Source organism: Python bivittatus, unplaced genomic scaffold (assembly GCF_059951505.1).
Source record: "Python bivittatus isolate LINGU-HERP-01145 unplaced genomic scaffold, Pbiv_v1 ctg000690_np1212, whole genome shotgun sequence".
Taxonomy (NCBI): Eukaryota; Metazoa; Chordata; class Lepidosauria; order Squamata; family Pythonidae; genus Python; species Python bivittatus.
The window spans coordinates 20,075,850-20,092,212 of record NW_028277096.1 but is presented as its reverse complement, the minus strand read 5'-3'; the positions used below and the strand labels follow the sequence as shown (position 1 = coordinate 20,092,212).

The following is a 16,363-nucleotide window of genomic DNA, read 5'->3' as shown; positions in this document are numbered from 1 at the left end:
AAGCTAGGACTTTCTGCAGGGAAACAGGTGCTTTACCACTCAGCTATGAAGCTCTCCACCACCTTGTCCCTTTCATTTGCCTTGTCCCCCCATCCAGTTGTCCTCTTCTCAGTTGGTACGACATTGAAAGCTCCTTGTAGGCTCAGGACTATTTCAGCTTTGTGGGACAAATATGGTGCTGCATGCATGATAAGGTGTTACTGCAATGACCTCCATCATAGAAATCTTTGGCAGTGATGTTTTGGACTTCATTCCACTCCTGACATGTGGGGCTTCTGATATTTGAAGGAAGTTCTGAAGGTGAGTTTATAATAGACCAGTTGGGAAGGTGGCTAAAAGTAGGAGATTTTTAAAAATCTCTTAGAATATTTCAGCCCAAAGCTGGACTGGGGCCATTGTCAAAGGAGACAAAACCACACTGAATGTTCTAAGCCTACATCTCAAACTTTCAGTCAACACTGCAGGAGATCAAATGAAAAAGGCCAGAGACAGAGATCTCCAGGCTGTTCAACCAAGTCACTCTTGTTTACAGGTTTGGATATTAAATGCAACTGAGAAAAGAGCTGTTTTCCTGGGCTTCAAGCTATGCTCTAATTCTTTTTTGCAATAACTATTTAATTCTGCTAAGCTCTAAAAAGGTGGTTCCTTAAGTGAGTGTTACTTAAAGGAAGCCAATCTGTTTCTCAGGAAAGGAACAAAAGCTGTCATGACTTTCAAGCCTGCTTTCCCATAAGAATCCTGCGAGGAAAGGATGGGAAATTGAGCATAGTGACAGAGAGACATTGCAGACCTGCTGAGATTTGTATATTTATCAAACTTCTGGATTTTGTCCTCATTTTCTTGCTTGCAAGGCATCTCTCTCTGACTCTCTTTCTCTCTCTCTCATACACATCACACAAACACATGAGTAAAAGATCCCCCCACACCTTTTATAGGAAATTTGGTGAAATTATTCAAAATAATTATTCTGCAGTATTGCTGAATAGTAAACTCACTATTTCTTAGAGCCAATCTAAGTATTGCAATAAAAACAAATTTTAAAGCATATTCAATACTGGTCATTTTTATTTTTAAGAAAAAGTCCTCAGTGGCACTTAACCCTTAAATAAAATCCATTCATTATTGACAAGGGTTAAAATTCAATAGAGAAACTGTAGTCAAACAACAACCTATTTTTAACATCATCCACATACTGAAAAACAATTGTGTGAAGAGTGCAGAGCACATAGTGAAAATTCAAAGAACTTGTGCATCAGTCCCAGAGGATCCCACAAACAGGACAGCTATACAACATGATATGACGCTGGTATCCCAAAGCTTGCCCCCATATCACAGGCGCTGTGCTGGAAAGAGAAGACAGACAGGTAGAGAGATACTCTGTCTTGCCAAGGATGCCTATCTAAAGCAGGGGCAGAGAAACAAATAGGGCGGGTCCTGAATCTGGACCTGATATTGAAACTTAACTGTCAACTTTATCAATTGAGGGTTATTATTTAGTCCTGCTATGCTGCCTCATCATGGAAAGGAGAAAGCACACCAAGAGTATATACCAAGAGTATATAATCCCAGGAAGGTCATCCATGATGTGAAAGTCATCCCAGCTGCCTAGCTAAAATAAGCAGGTACCTGTATTGAGAGCAATGATATAGGAAGAGGCTGGAAGCAGATGATCCCTTCAGTGACAATGGCAAAGGTATCATGTGGGAGAAGGCAATGGTAAACCACTCTTGTATTTTTACCAAGAAAACCACATGGACAGACAATGTTAAGTGACTGACACTATAGTGCGGGATGATGGGCCCCTTAGGTTGGATGGCACTCAACATGCAACTGAGGAACTGCTGAGGATCTTTTGGTGTACTAATGCTATTTATGACGTGGCTAGACAAAGGTTTTGGGATGTCTAGTTGCTCATGCTGCCATGCAGGAAAAGAAAATCTGAAGCTGCAAAGACACATACATAGTGGGAGCATGGAACAGAAGATGCATGAACATGGGAAAGCTCAACCCAGTGAAAGATCAATGAATCAATTATGAATTCACATTTTACCCATCAGTGAATTTAAATGGACTGCATTTGGACATTTTCAGTCAGAAGATCACACTTACTATTCAGGACATGAAAAACAAAGAAGGAACGGCATTGCTTTTATAGTTAATGTATAGAACAATATTGGCTACAATGTAATCAATGACTCAATCATATCAATTAAACTTTGCAGACAACTTTTTAATATGACAATTTTTGAAGTTTATGCTCCAACTACTGATGCAGAAGGAGAGGAGGTAAGCAAGTTTTATGGTCAAGTTCAATCTGAAATTGACTGAACATGCAAGAAATTTCAACGTTGGCATTCCATTGGAGACTGGAATGCCAAAGCTGGAAAATGTAGTTAGACTGTAAGGCCTAGAAAACCGTAATGAAGCAGGAGAACATCTTACCAATTTCTGCCAATCCAATGATTTCTTCATTGCTAACACAGTCTTCCAATAACCAAAATGGTGTTTATACACACACACACACACACACACACACGGACATAAACAGATATTCAACTGACTATATTATTGGTAAGAGGAGGTTGAAGACCTCAGTTAACAGCAAAGACATGGCTGATTGTGGAACAAATCACAAATTGTTCATGTGGAATTTCCAAATTAAGCTAAAGTAGAAGAAAGCCAACCAATTTCACAATATGATCTTGAGCCACCATTTTCAAAGAGAACATCAGGAATCACTTTGAAGTCCTGAACCTCACTGATGGGGAACCAAAGAAACTGTGGGATGAAATCAAAGTTGTTAAGGAGGAATGTGAAAAAAGACTGCCAAACATGAAGAAACAGAAGAAAGCAAACTGGATGTCAGAACAAACGATAAAAACTGCCAAGAAGAGAAGAGAAGCCAAAGCCAAGAAAGACAAAGATCTCAGGAAGGAACTTAAAAAAGAATTTCAGAAAGCTGTTTGAAGAGACAAGAAGCAATATTACAACAACATCTGTAAAGACATTGAAGATGGAAACAGACACAGAAAAAGAAGAAAAGTCTTCCTAAAGATCTCCAAACTCAGAAGAAAGTTCCAACTGGTATGCTAAAGGACACCAATGGACAGACAGTAGGTGATTCAAAGAAGATGGAGAGAGTATACTGAAGTTCTATAAAGCAGCGTTGTCAACAACTAAGATAACTTAGAAGTCATTTCCTATTTTAAAAGAACCTCTAGTTTTAGAGCATGAAGTCAGATCAGCACTCCAGTCATTACTATGTCAGAAAGCTACAGGAATTTTCTGGAATATCTACAGAAATAGGGCAAGCACAGAAGAAGTAAAAGTTTTAACCAAACTATTCCAGCAAATCTGGAAATGACACAGTGGTCAACAGGTTGGAAGAGGTCAGTTTATATAACAACAGAAAGGAGTCTTAATAGAGTGGGAAAACTATCACACAGTATCCTTAATTTCACACATTACCAAAAAGCGCTTAGGAACATCTAACACAGATTAAGTCCCTGGATGGAAAAGGAAATACCAGATATTCAAGGTGGCTTTGGAAGAGACCAAGGAACAATGCACGTCCTCCTTGCTTAACAACCACTCATTCAGTGACTGTTCAAACTTGCAATGGCACTGAACGAGTGATACTTACGACCAGTCCTTGAAATTCCGGCCATCACAGCATCCCCGTGGTCCCGTGGTCACCATTTGTGACTTTCTTTGCTAGCTTCCTATGAGCAAAGTCAATAGGAAAGCTGGCAGGAGGTCATAAATGGTAACCATGTGACATCCTCACTTAACGATGGCATGGGATTCATTTAACAATGGCAACCGGGAAGTGCCAGAACTGTCATCGCTAAGCAACAAGGTCACATGACATCGCACTTTACAACCACATCGCTTAGCAATGGAAATTCCAGTCTCAACTGCTGACATTAACCGAGGACTACTTATACATTATTGCTGAAGCCTGATTGATAACTGAAAAAGCCAAAGAATACCAAAAAGAAGTCAATATGTCCTTCATTGATTATAAGAAAGTCTTCAGTTGTATCAACCATGTCAAGATGTGGAATATCTTAGAACATTAGGGAATCTCAGAACATCTCAGTGTCCTCATGCAAAACCTATACACTGGACAGGAGGCTGCAGTACAGACTGAATACAGTTAAACAGACTGGCTCCTGGTTGGCAAAAGTGAGACAAGGCTGTACGTGCTCCCCTTATTTATTCAGCCTAGATGCTGAATATATATTGAGGGAAGCTGGTTTGGATGAAGATGAGCATGGTTTTAAAACTGGAGAAAGAAACTTCAGTAACCAACTGATGACACTACTCTGATAGCCAAAAATGCAAAGGATCTGCAAGCTCTAGTAATAAAAGTCAAGGAGCACAGTGAAAAAATGGACAATTAAATATAAAGAAACCCAAAGTAAAACAACAGGTATAGCGACCAGCCTTAGAATTTACACTGAAGATACTGAACTGGTACATTGTTTCTGGTGAGTGCAGTGCATCTCATGAATGAAAGCTTATGCCTTTTGATAAAATATGTTAGTCTAAAAAGGTCCTACCAGATCCTTCTAATTTCTACTCAACCCAGTGAGGATCTAAGCATATAAATGATTAAAGAACTAGACTTTTCTGGCTTTCTTCTAAGGTTAGAAATGTAAAGCATTTTGGAAATCAAGCTCATACCTTATTATAGGTTAAAAAAAACGAGTAATCAGTGTTGCCATGAGGGATGCCTGCATGAGGGATGCTTTGCTTTAGCTTTGAAGCAGGCTTCTACCAAAGACGCTAGGGAAGAAGGGATGGCTTCTCTTTCTGTGCCACCAGCTCATTCATCACACAGGAAGAGTGAGCCATCCCACCTCTTCCCCTGTCCTAATTGCCTCCATGAAACTACAGGCCCTCACCTGCCTGGAATCTCTGATCAATTTTTTAATGGGACAAGCCACTAAATCCAATAAAATGCTTGTTCGCATGCTCTGTTCACTGTCACCTTGTCATCTTGCTGCTAAAAAAGGCAATCTCACGGCTCATTGGGGAATTTAGACACAAAAACTCTAAATTTGCTCTTCCCATCTACACAATTTAGCAGCCTTGGGTCATTCCTGTAACAGCAGAAGCCCATAGAAGGACTAGCTTGCTGGCACTGAGATTTACCCTGAATCAAGCCTGACAATCCCACCAGGTAGTAAAAACATATCAGGGTGAGATTAACTGATAAATGAATGCAAAAAATAAAATTAAAACCAGGGTGGCTCTAACAGGTGCAAGGAAGTTATCTCTTATCAGATGTCTATTAACCACTTCCTTTACCACTTTCCTGCTCAGAAAAGACAAATGAGGAAAGAGCCAGAAATGATTCATTCATTGTGCGATGGATTCCTACTCCAATAAAAGGTTTATATTGTACATGTAAACAATTTAGAGATAGCCTGAGAATAAAACATAAATACATGGCTTCTATGCTACATCATATGTGCTCAGAAGATGAAAGAAAGAAGAGGAGGAAGAAAACATCACATGAATATCCTGACTGCTCTAGAGTCTTGGTTCTTGGGATCCTAGACTGGTTGGGATGGCAAGATACCATTCAGAAAGAGCCAGAAACGTGGCAGGAGCCCAACATGATGGGAAAAATGCCAGCAGCTGTTCTAAGTCTCAAGATACGAAGGGCCTTGCTGGATCAAGGCAGCTGTCAATGGAGCCCAGCATCCTGTTTCCCAGAATGGACAGCCAGATGCCTCCAGGAAGAACACATACGGGGCAGGAAGACAAGGGTTTCCTTTGGGCGTCAGCAATCAGCATTCAGAGCTATATAATCTCTGAACATGGAGGTTCCATTGCTAACATCCATGAGCAATAGGAACTTAAAAACTGCCTTGTGGATCTGCCCTGGTAGAGGGGACATCCTGTCCAGTATCCTGTTTCCAAAAGCAGCTAACAATACGTTTCTGTAAATGTGAAGAATATTTATCCATTTTATATTTCTTTGCCATATTTATAACCCACATGTTTCCAGTTAAGCTAGCCCAATTCTCTTTGTTGTCCTTGGACCTCTTAACCTAGAACCTCCTTTGAACCATCTAAGCTAAGTAGTTTTTCCCCTCTGATGGGTTTTCCCTGATCTGGACAGAAACTCAAGCCCTAAGGCTCAAGCCAAATTACTCAGGCAATACCCTGCAACACAGATCCCCAAGATTTTTTAAGCTGGCCTTCGGTAGGTCTCTTACCAAACACTCACTGTGCATGGCAGAAGGGGAAAATCATTTGCTAGCTATAGGAGCTATTCTATATTTTAAAGGTACCTACTCCTTGATGTCAATAATTTCTAGTGCATGATGCTCTATCAGAACTGTGCTCTAAAAATCTGAAGTCCTTTTATCAAGTACCACTTTTGAGCTTAATATCTGTCAGTTGTGAGTATTCAAGACAAATGCCTGGCCTAAAAACAGGGACAGCAGCAGGACTGAGGAGCATCATTAAAGAGCCATCTGGTGGACTGATCCTTCTCCCCTGCTACCCATTTACCAGGCTGAGATAGCAATGAAAATTCTCCACAATATCCTACAACTTCCTTTTATTCACCTTCTGCAACCAAGCTGTAGAATTTGGGAGACCACTAAAAGTAGGAATGTAGGGAAACTTACAGGCAAAGTACTCTCAGAATTCTGAAGGAATCTGACCTTCTCCTGTATTGCCCCATAACCAACATTCCTGAGTATGATTACTTTCTAAAAAAGCAAGATCTCTCACTTTATTTATACATTGATACAATCATTTATAACTACCCACTTTTACAAAGGACTGATGGTAATTTACAATAGGAAACAACAAACCGATAAAAAACTTAATCTAACCCAAGGCAGCTCTTATACCATCAGCACCCACACGCCCTGCGGAAAAATAGCTTTCAAGGTTTTCTTAAAGGGTGAGAGGTGGGGATGTTCCTTAACTCAGGAGGTGTGGTATTCTAAAGAGTGGGAGCTGCCACTGAGAAGGTTCAGCACTGAGCACCCATCCCCATCAACTTCTATGGAATAGGGACTGTCAGCATAGACTGTCAAAGATTGCACAGGGTAGGACAAATCTGTGTAGGAAAAATGATCCTACAGGTGCCAAGCCCTGCAGAACTTTAAAGGTGGTAACCAGCATTTTAAATTGAACCCAGAGGCAAACTGGTAATCAGTGCAGCAAACACAGCATAGGTGAAGTGCTACTCCAAGTTAGCTAATGGGCCACTGCATTTTAGACCACTTGAAACTTTCGAGTAGTCTTCAGAGACAGCCCCAAGTAAAGCACATTACAGTAGCCTATAGACAAGGTGATGAGGGCCTGAGTCACTATTACCAGGGCATCCTGATCCAAAAAGGCCTTAAGTGGCACTCTAGCTAGAGCCAGAAAAAGGCCCCTATGCCTAGGTCTGAATCCTGAGTGCAAGGAGTCAAGAAAATCTGATGGCTCTAGGATAGTCTGTAGCTGAAATCTCACAACCTTCTCCAAAATCTTCCCTAAAAAGTTAAGGATGGATATTGGTCAATAGTGGACAATATTGTTTAACTTGATTGGATCAAGAGATGGCTTCTTCAAGAGAATTCATATCAATGACTCCTTCAAGATGGCTTGCACTGCTCCCTGGCCATCTCCAGAATTCAGCCACACACAAACCTATTGGCTGCTTAAATAAGCCAGCCTGGGCATGAATTGAGCTTGTAGCTGACAGGATCAAGCCACAAGGGGCCTTCTCCATATCTCTGATCTCCACAAGCCCAGAAGAATTCAAGACAGTCTCATGTATCACTCCAACTATTCAACTCCTATTTTGCTTCAGTCTTCTTCCAAAAGAGAGTATGTGTTTCAACAGGCAAATCTGAAGTGCAGGATGAAGGGATGGATTGAAACTCAGAATGATAAAAACATGAATATCTATTTACTTTAAATAAATCTCCAGGGCCAGATAAACTGCATCCAACGGTACTGATTGAACTTGTTGATAGTCCAACAAACCCTTATATATTATCTTTAAGAAATCCTTCATCTGCAATATGAAATTGTAGATGATTCAAAGAGGGCAAATGTTATCTCTAATTTCAAAGAGGAGGGAAAGGAGGACCTTGGGAACTATCAACCACTCATTCCACAATAATATTTGGGAAGATTGTAGGGCAGATCATAAAATTATCAATCTGTGAAAACAATGCAGTAATAATCAGAATTCAGCATGGATTTATCAGGAACCAATTTTGTCAGGCTAACCTTATCTCATTTAATAACCTGATAAATCTCCCTTACTAGATTGTGGGAACGATATAGAAGTATCTTGAATTCAGTAAAGCATTTGACAAAGTATTCAATGGCATCCTGATTAATATGAATTGTATGGCATACAATTAAGCAAGTACACAGCTGACTCAAAAATCTTATCCAGAGAGGGCTCATCTATGGCTCTTTGCCAAACTGAAGTAGTGAGTGGGATGCCACAATATTCAATCCTGGATCCTATACCTGAAAACATTTTTAGATGAAAAGGTGAGGGGAATGTTTATAAAATTTGGTGATAACCCAAATGGGTGAAATAGACAATATCCTAGAAGACAGAAATAAAGTTCAGACTGATCTCTGTAGGCTAAAGAAGCGGCTGAAGAGAATGAAACTTAATAGAGACGATAGAGTTCTTCCTTTAGGAAACAGAAACTAAATGCATCCTAAATGTGTAGGAGGGGACATATCTGGGGCTGCTGCAAATCCTTTGAAAGAGGTGCTTCATAACACATGGGAATATGTATGAAGCATGATTCAGACAAACTGGGAAAAGTGCAGATGAGGGTAATGAAGATGATCAGGGGATGAAATCTAAGATTTCTGAAGAAAGATTAAACAACCAGGGAAAGTTTAGCCTACTGAACACAAGACTAAAGGGGGATAGGGAGATAGAATAGCACTCCTCAGATACTTAAAAAGGTGTCACACACAAAAAAATTCAAAACCTGTTCTCCATTATTGAGATACAGGACTGAATGTCAGAAAAAAAACCTTCCTAAAAACTACAGCAGTTCAACAATGGAGCCAATCCCCTTGTGAGGTGGTGGTCTCCCCTTCACTGGACATCTTCAAGTAGAGGCTGGAGGACAGCCATCTGTTGGGAATGTTTTAATTTGGATTCCTGCAATGACTGGGGGTGGGGGTGGGGACTCAATGTCTTAAAGGCCCCTTCCAATGATATAATCTATGAACTATCTTCTTTCATAGCTTCTACCAGTTTTGCAATAGCAATCATTCCACCCCTGAAATTTTGGGTCACGTTAATCAAATCCAAATGAAACCTCTCAGACAATTCTTGAGTATCAAATGATTACATCTGTTTACAAAGAAAAAGCTTCAAATGTGTTTGGAAAACCAATAAAGGCAACAACTTACTGTAGTTCCCCTTGACAAAAAGCAGACACCCAGTGGATGAAAGCTGCAGACACTGATCATTCCTTCCTGTCCGCTCTATGATGTCAGTAGTAAAAAATTATTGGATGTGTTAAAATAATGGTTTGCAGCAATCCTGTGCCTGTTTCAAGTATGTCACACTTGATTGCGGCATTGCAATCCAAGGAGGAAACTATAGGACTTTTCAGGATAAGCCAGAGAATATAAAGTTTGCTGATTACCTTGAAAAGGGATCAATTGAAAATGACTCCTTTAATATATCTAGCAATGAAACATTCAATGCTGATACTTAATATAAGTTTTGCATACCAAGACATTTGGCCACCAAGAAGGCTCATCTAAGGAACAAGCTGGTTTGGAAGGTCTATTTTCTCTCAGTAAATCTTGAGGTCCAGCCCATTTAAACAGCAGCATCCCAGGTGACTTCACCAATTTTGGAAAGCTAAACAGTTTCAGGCTTGGTTAATACTTGGGTGAGAGACCACTAGGTAATACCCAAACTCTTAACTAAACCAGGAAGGCAAACATACTAGAAGAAAACGGCAAACTGTTTCAGCTCTGTTGACACAAAACTATATGGATAGGTCTATGAAGTTACTTGGAATCAAGTTTGACTTGAAGGAGAACATTTTATCAGGTCCACAAACTGGATATCAGTACAAAACAATGGCTCAGCAGAGTGATTAGACGTGTAGAATGAAGTCAGCTGAATGAAGTAAATTCAGTCTAAGAATTTGTTCTCAGCGTCAGAATTGACTGGAGGGACTTCTTATGAAAGTCCGTTCCTAGATTTTACTGAAGCATAAATTGTGCTTGGTTCTCTGTTTGCGTTGTGTTCACAATGGTTTGTGCTCACATTTTGGAAACCTAGGCCTATTTCTTCTTCATACTTATTACAGTACTCTTCCTTTTCTCTTTTTCTCTCTCTATTCCCAAATTAAAATAACACTTCATACATCTGCTGAAGTGGACTCTAGTCCACAAAATTTATGCCAGAATTAAAAAAAAAGTTTTACAAACTAAGCACCTTGTTTAACCACCCAGGATCTATTGTTATTATTACTATTACTTTTGTTGTTCTTACTATATTATTTATTTATTTGTCACACTTCTATAACCGCCCATCTCACACAAAGCAACTCTGGGCAGCATACAACAATAAATAAAACAGCAAATAGATAAAAAAACAGTCATCATAAAAAGTTAAAAAGTAATGATTAAAATAAAAATATTATCAAAAATTTTAAAATATACAAACCCCCTAAAGTCATGAAGGGCTCTAAACCAGCACCATGAATTGGACCCAGAAGCAAACTGGTTGCCAATGCAGCTCACGAAGCAGAGGTGTAATATGTGCTCTTCTCAGTGCACCCATAACTGCCCGTGTTGCTGCATTCTGCACCAGTTGAAGCTTCCAGATACACTTCAAGGGCAGCCCCACATAGAGCGCATTACAATAGTCAATCTGGAGGTGACTAGGGCATGAGTGACTGCGAGCAGACTATGTGCAGAGCCTCCCAATCCAGGAAGGGGCGCAATTGGCACACAACACAAAGCTGTGTAAAGGCCCTCCTAGCCACGACTGCTACCTGCTTTTTGAGCAGGAGTTGCAAGTCTAGGAGGACCCCCAGATTATGCACTAGGTCTGTCTGGGGCAGTGCCATCCCACCCAGCACCAAAGATGGTATAGTCCCAGAACTGGCAAGTCCCAAAACCCAAAGCCACTCAGTCCTGCCAGGGTTCAGCTGAAGCCTGTTGTTCCCCATCCAGACCTCACAGCCTCCAGGCACCAGGATAAGACCTTCACAGCATTGCTTAATTCACCAGGGGTAGAAATATGTAACTCAGTATATAACCTCACCCCACGGCAACGGATGAGCTCACCCAGCGGCCTCATGTAGATACCAAATAGGAGAGGAGAGAGCACCAAACCCTGTGGCACCCCACATAGTAGGGGCTGAGGGCGGGATCTCTCCTCCCCAATCATCACCGACTGGAATCGACCCCAGAGAAAGGAGGCAAACCAGCCCAACACCACGCTGCCCACCCCCAGTCCCCTGAGCCGATCCAGAAGGATACCATGGTTGATAGTATCAAAAGCTGCCAAGAGGTCAAGTAGGGCAAGGATGGATGCACAACTTATTAACAATATACATGGCACATTAGGACAAACAGTAGATCCCTATGCTAGCAATTAATATTTGAAAAGGAGAGGAAGGGGAAAAAAGAGTGTAAAGTTAAATGACAGAATATATATCAATTACATGTATAGGAGAGGATGCCCTCTATCTATTGTTGACCTTCTCCACAAATAGCAAAGGCAGAATAAAGTATATAAATTGGAAATCCTGTAGCTTTGCACAATTTATATAAAGGTAGTCCCCAGGTTAAGAACGTCCGGGTTACAGACGATTCTTAGTTAAGAACAGAGCCTACTATAGAAAAATTCAAGTTAAATACACAATGATTCAAGTTAAATACACAATCATTACACAATACTACTTACACAGTATTATACAGTAATACTGTTCCAGCTTACATACAAATTCGACTTAAGGACAGAGCTTGGGAACAGAACTCCTTCTTAAACTGGGGACTACCTGTATAGCCTTGGCATAAGGTGCTTGAAGTGAAGTGATAACCCTCCAGCAAGTGGCTGCATTCAACCAAAGCTATCCAGAAATAGTTCCATTGTTCAATCACACTCTTTTGAAAGCAGTCCAGGAATAATGATAAGATTGATAAACAGATCCAACTATTCCTTTGAGTTAATCTTTTCTTTAAATCGACTTTCACATTTCCTTGCAAAACCAGCCATCTTTGTTTTCAGGAAGTTGCTTCTTACCTATCTTTGACTGGCAAGCAATATGACTGTGAGGTAACCACCTTAAACATGCTAACAAAGTGGCTGATAAAATAAAATCTGAGATCAGACTCTCAATATCTATTTTACTGATAGATAAATTAATGTTTAATGGCATTTATTAAGGACATCTACATTTCCTAAACTAACTTCTGTCTACCCTACTGTTGTTGCAGAGTTGGGCCAAGGAACCTGGGGCTGTTCACCTGTTTCAGACATCTGACTCTCAACATCACCTATAACTCATGTTGTCGGGCACTTCAATGTTACCCAGTACTGCAGTCAGGGACTAAATTTTGTGCATGCAGCCCTCAGTGTCATAAATTTTGTCCACGCAGCCCTCAGTAAGTGCCTAATTAAGGATTTACTCTTGTTCTCCAAATTTGTTTGCCAGGGAAGGTGTAACAAATAGGATGGAATGACACAGGAGGAGGTCTACAACCTGACATGTAGTAAACCATAATCCACTTTGGGCTCTGGCCTGCCCCCGTTGCCTGCAAACCCCAACAGACTTTCCCCACTGTAATCCAAAAGTGATTAATCACTCCTCCTGTAAATAACAGCATCTCCCCAGAGAGACAAACAGCGTCCTCTCTCCTGGGGTCCTGAAAAGCACTTAAGTCGTGGCTTTGGTCTCTGGCCTGGTTGATGAGTTTGTGCAGCCCCTGGTTTGGTTTGATTGTTTTAGTCTGGGCTGCCTTTGGGGTTGTATGTTTTTAAACTACTTTTATTGTTTTGTATTTGCATTGGTAAGCCGCCCAGAATCCATGGGAATGGGTGGCTGTAATAAATTTAAACAAACAAACAAAATCTTCTACATCTGGTTTAAAACTGATGCTTACCATGGAGAGGTGAGCCAGATGGGCTGCTTGAAAGCCCTGGCACGGGGCTGCAGCGTCCTCCTTGTTTCGTGGTCAGCTCCTGCTCAATCTCCTCTAGGCCCGCACTCTTCTGGAAGCGACTCATGCGGTTTACGACACGGGGTGACATGTGAGTACGTACACAGGGGTGCCCTCCATAGGGATTGATGGGGAAGACGTGGGAGGTGCCTCGAAGGGTGCTAACTGCCACCCATCTGCAGTCATGGCTGAATGCAATATCTTGCACCTGGAGAGAGAATGGGGGTGGGAGTGGGGGTAGAAATCAAGTGGCATTGTTAAAGAGCTACACTAGATATAAACACAAAGGCAAATGAAAGCAAACTCATGGCTGGACATCCACTCCCTTGCTAGCCCGCTTGTCACAAAAGGTTTGTGCAGGTTACCATATTTTCACATCACTCCCTTTACTGCTTACCTACCCTCAGCCCCCTATTCCAGGCCCTCAGAAACCAGGTAAAGAACAGATTGTTCAACAAGTGCCTTCCTTTAAAGCACTTCCTCCATTTCCTGCTCAGGATGTATCTTGGGGGCAACTGCCCTTCTGGCCTTGCTCAGGCCATCCCAAAGGTCACCTGGTTGGCCACTACTGAGCTAGTTGGATCTTTGATTTGATCTTGCATCCAAGCTCTTGAACAGCAGGAGCCAGAAATCCGGGGCATCTCTCCCGTGCAAGAACTTTTGTTAGTGAACCCCCAGCTCCACCCAATGTCTGTCTATGAGGCTTCACCAGATACAGCCAGGATCTCTTCCAATTCACAAGCTGATTCTCCCAGTTAAGATTCCTACCCCCCTCATTCAACCAGCCTGAGCCCCACAAGGATAGGCAACCTATCTTGATAGCTAAAGTTACATGTCTCCGTAGACCAGATTCTGGAAGTCTACTGCATCAAGAGCTTGCATGTGGACCACATTACCTGCAAAAAGTAGTTCAGCATCCTTTTCTGAGATGAATGGAATGTTGGGCCACCACATTTTGCTCATATGTAGCCACTATCCAAAAAACTACTCCAAGATATGGAGAACCCATTCTTCATGCCATAAACAGTATTTCTTACAATAAGAGTACAGAATAAAAAAGCACTTTAGGAAACTGGAAGAAAGTGGAATCTGGCTTAGTGTTTCATTTTCAGAGAGAAAATAAGGCAGAATATTCATTTTCAAAAATAAAACAAGAAGATGGTGAAGTCTTATGCCTCCCTCAATTAGGCCACACTTTCTGCTAGATTCATTGAGTAACTGACCCATACACATATATAAAAAGGATGGATTAGTTCTCACGAAAGTTATGCTTGAACATGTGGAGGCAATGCCTGCTGAAACCTCAAAAGTCAGAATGGATTTGCAGGGGTACAGCATCAATGCCCTGTATGAGACCTTGTCCTTCAATGAACTACCAGAAGAGCAAAACAGAACCCCCACCCCCACCAGCACTGGCAAAGCAGGCCACAGCAGATAAACAGAGAGCAAACCTCATCCCATTTTAGCACTGAAGATGTTACCTAGCCGGGTAATGAAATGTTTGCAAGAAAAGAACCAAGCTCAGAGAACCCCAAGGACTCCACAGTTCAACCCTGAGCTACACATATTCGCCTCCATTGCTACCTTGTCCTTCGTCCTGTGTAGCAAATATAGGTGGGGGGTGAGGAAGAAGGAATAATTTATTAATTAGGGGCAGAAGTGGGTCAAAAGTCAGGGTTTAAACTTTGGGGTCAAAAGTTTTATCTTCCTATTAATGCAAAGCCAGGAATTTTGCTGGGAATTTTAATACTGAATCAAGCAACTCAATACCTTTAGAATTGCTTAAAATGTTTTCCAGCTAAATCAAGGACCTAGCTCAATACAGCAAATTGTTGTGCAGGAACAAAAATTGCCACAAAAAACCACAGGAGCCTGGTGTAATTTTTTAATTGAATTTGGCTCCGGGTACTGGTTTTTACAGCAGGCAAGCTACATATTAGCTGCTTGCTCATTTTTCATCCTGAGGAAACATGAAAAATGAGAGGTAAATAATCACCAGCAAAAACAACAGATCTCTGCCAAAGTTTTGGATGTGGTCTGAATTTAAAGGGAAGGGAAGGGGAGCTTAAGGAGAAAGAACTTTGAACTTTTTTCTGAATGAAATTGCATAAAAATTGCTGATAATTCAGAGCCAACAGTTTGAAAATGAAGGCTGATCCTTACTAGACGTCCAAATCTGGGGAGCTATAACTTGATTTGGAAAATGTGGTACTCAGAAAATAGCAAGGGGATGATGAAGTCTTCTGCTCCCTCAGTGAAGCCACACTTTCTGCTAGATTCAATTTCTATCTGACTCATACAATGAAATGCATCATTATCCTGCAAGCCCAGGGTGATACCAGGGATTGAACCTGGAACATTTAGTTGGCAAAGCAGGTACACCATCACTGGCCATAGTCTTTCCAACCATGGTGAGATATAAAATGTGTGTGTGCGTGCATGCATGTGTATATGTATGCCCATTTTGTGCAAATTAGTGCCATATTCATTTTTTTTACTGGGGAGGGAATGAGGAAGCAACCACGCCAGCTGGGCTGTGGCCCCACTGGCAACATCAACTTCATTCACACTGGGCAACATACAGGTCCTGACCAAGTTTGGAAGAACTGACAGATAACTCAAGCCCCAAATATAGATTGGTACTAAGTGTGATCTAAATGGTCTCCTGTCATGGGGAGTATGATCTCAAATTTGCAGGTTCACAATAAAACAAAAGCAAAATACAGACCTTCAGATCAAAAGGGTACAGGAAGGAGAAGACAGAACCAAAAATAAAAGAAAATCATCTTGCCGTGCATTTGGCAATCCTGCAGGTCAATAATACTCAATATGTTCCCATATGAGGAAAAAATATTGCATTGCCAAAACAACTTTCCAGAAAAAAAAAGTGTTTTCGTAAAATACTCATGATATTTTTAGAGGGCATGTTAAAATAAGGGTCCTAACATATCAAGGAGCCTTCTGCCGAGAGAAAGAGCCAATGAGGGCACTGTTAACATGGTCACCAGCAGTTATGGCTTTTCCACAGTGGGTTATTTAGGAGAAAAGGGCATCCAATCCCTGACAGAGGCAAACAGGGATGCTTCTCTTTATGATAAGTGAGCCCAAGATTATTTTGCCAAGCCAAAATAGCGAGTCAATTCTACAGGCTCTGAAGGCATGCCAC

The 16,363-nt window shown here is 41.2% G+C and overlaps 1 protein-coding gene across 7 annotated transcripts in view; it reads right to left on the bottom strand.

The window, feature by feature from the left end:
• The window catches only part of BCAS3 (BCAS3 microtubule associated cell migration factor), a 514,094-nt gene that overhangs the window by 354,716 nt on the left and 143,015 nt on the right, over positions 1-16,363 (bottom strand). For all 7 annotated transcript variants that reach the window (XM_088152585.1, XM_088152584.1, XM_088152590.1 and 4 more), the window contains exon 15: positions 13,141-13,405. In XM_088152585.1, the coding sequence (XP_088008711.1) occupies positions 13,141-13,405 (265 nt within the window). The remainder of the gene's footprint in view (positions 1-13,140; positions 13,406-16,363) is intronic.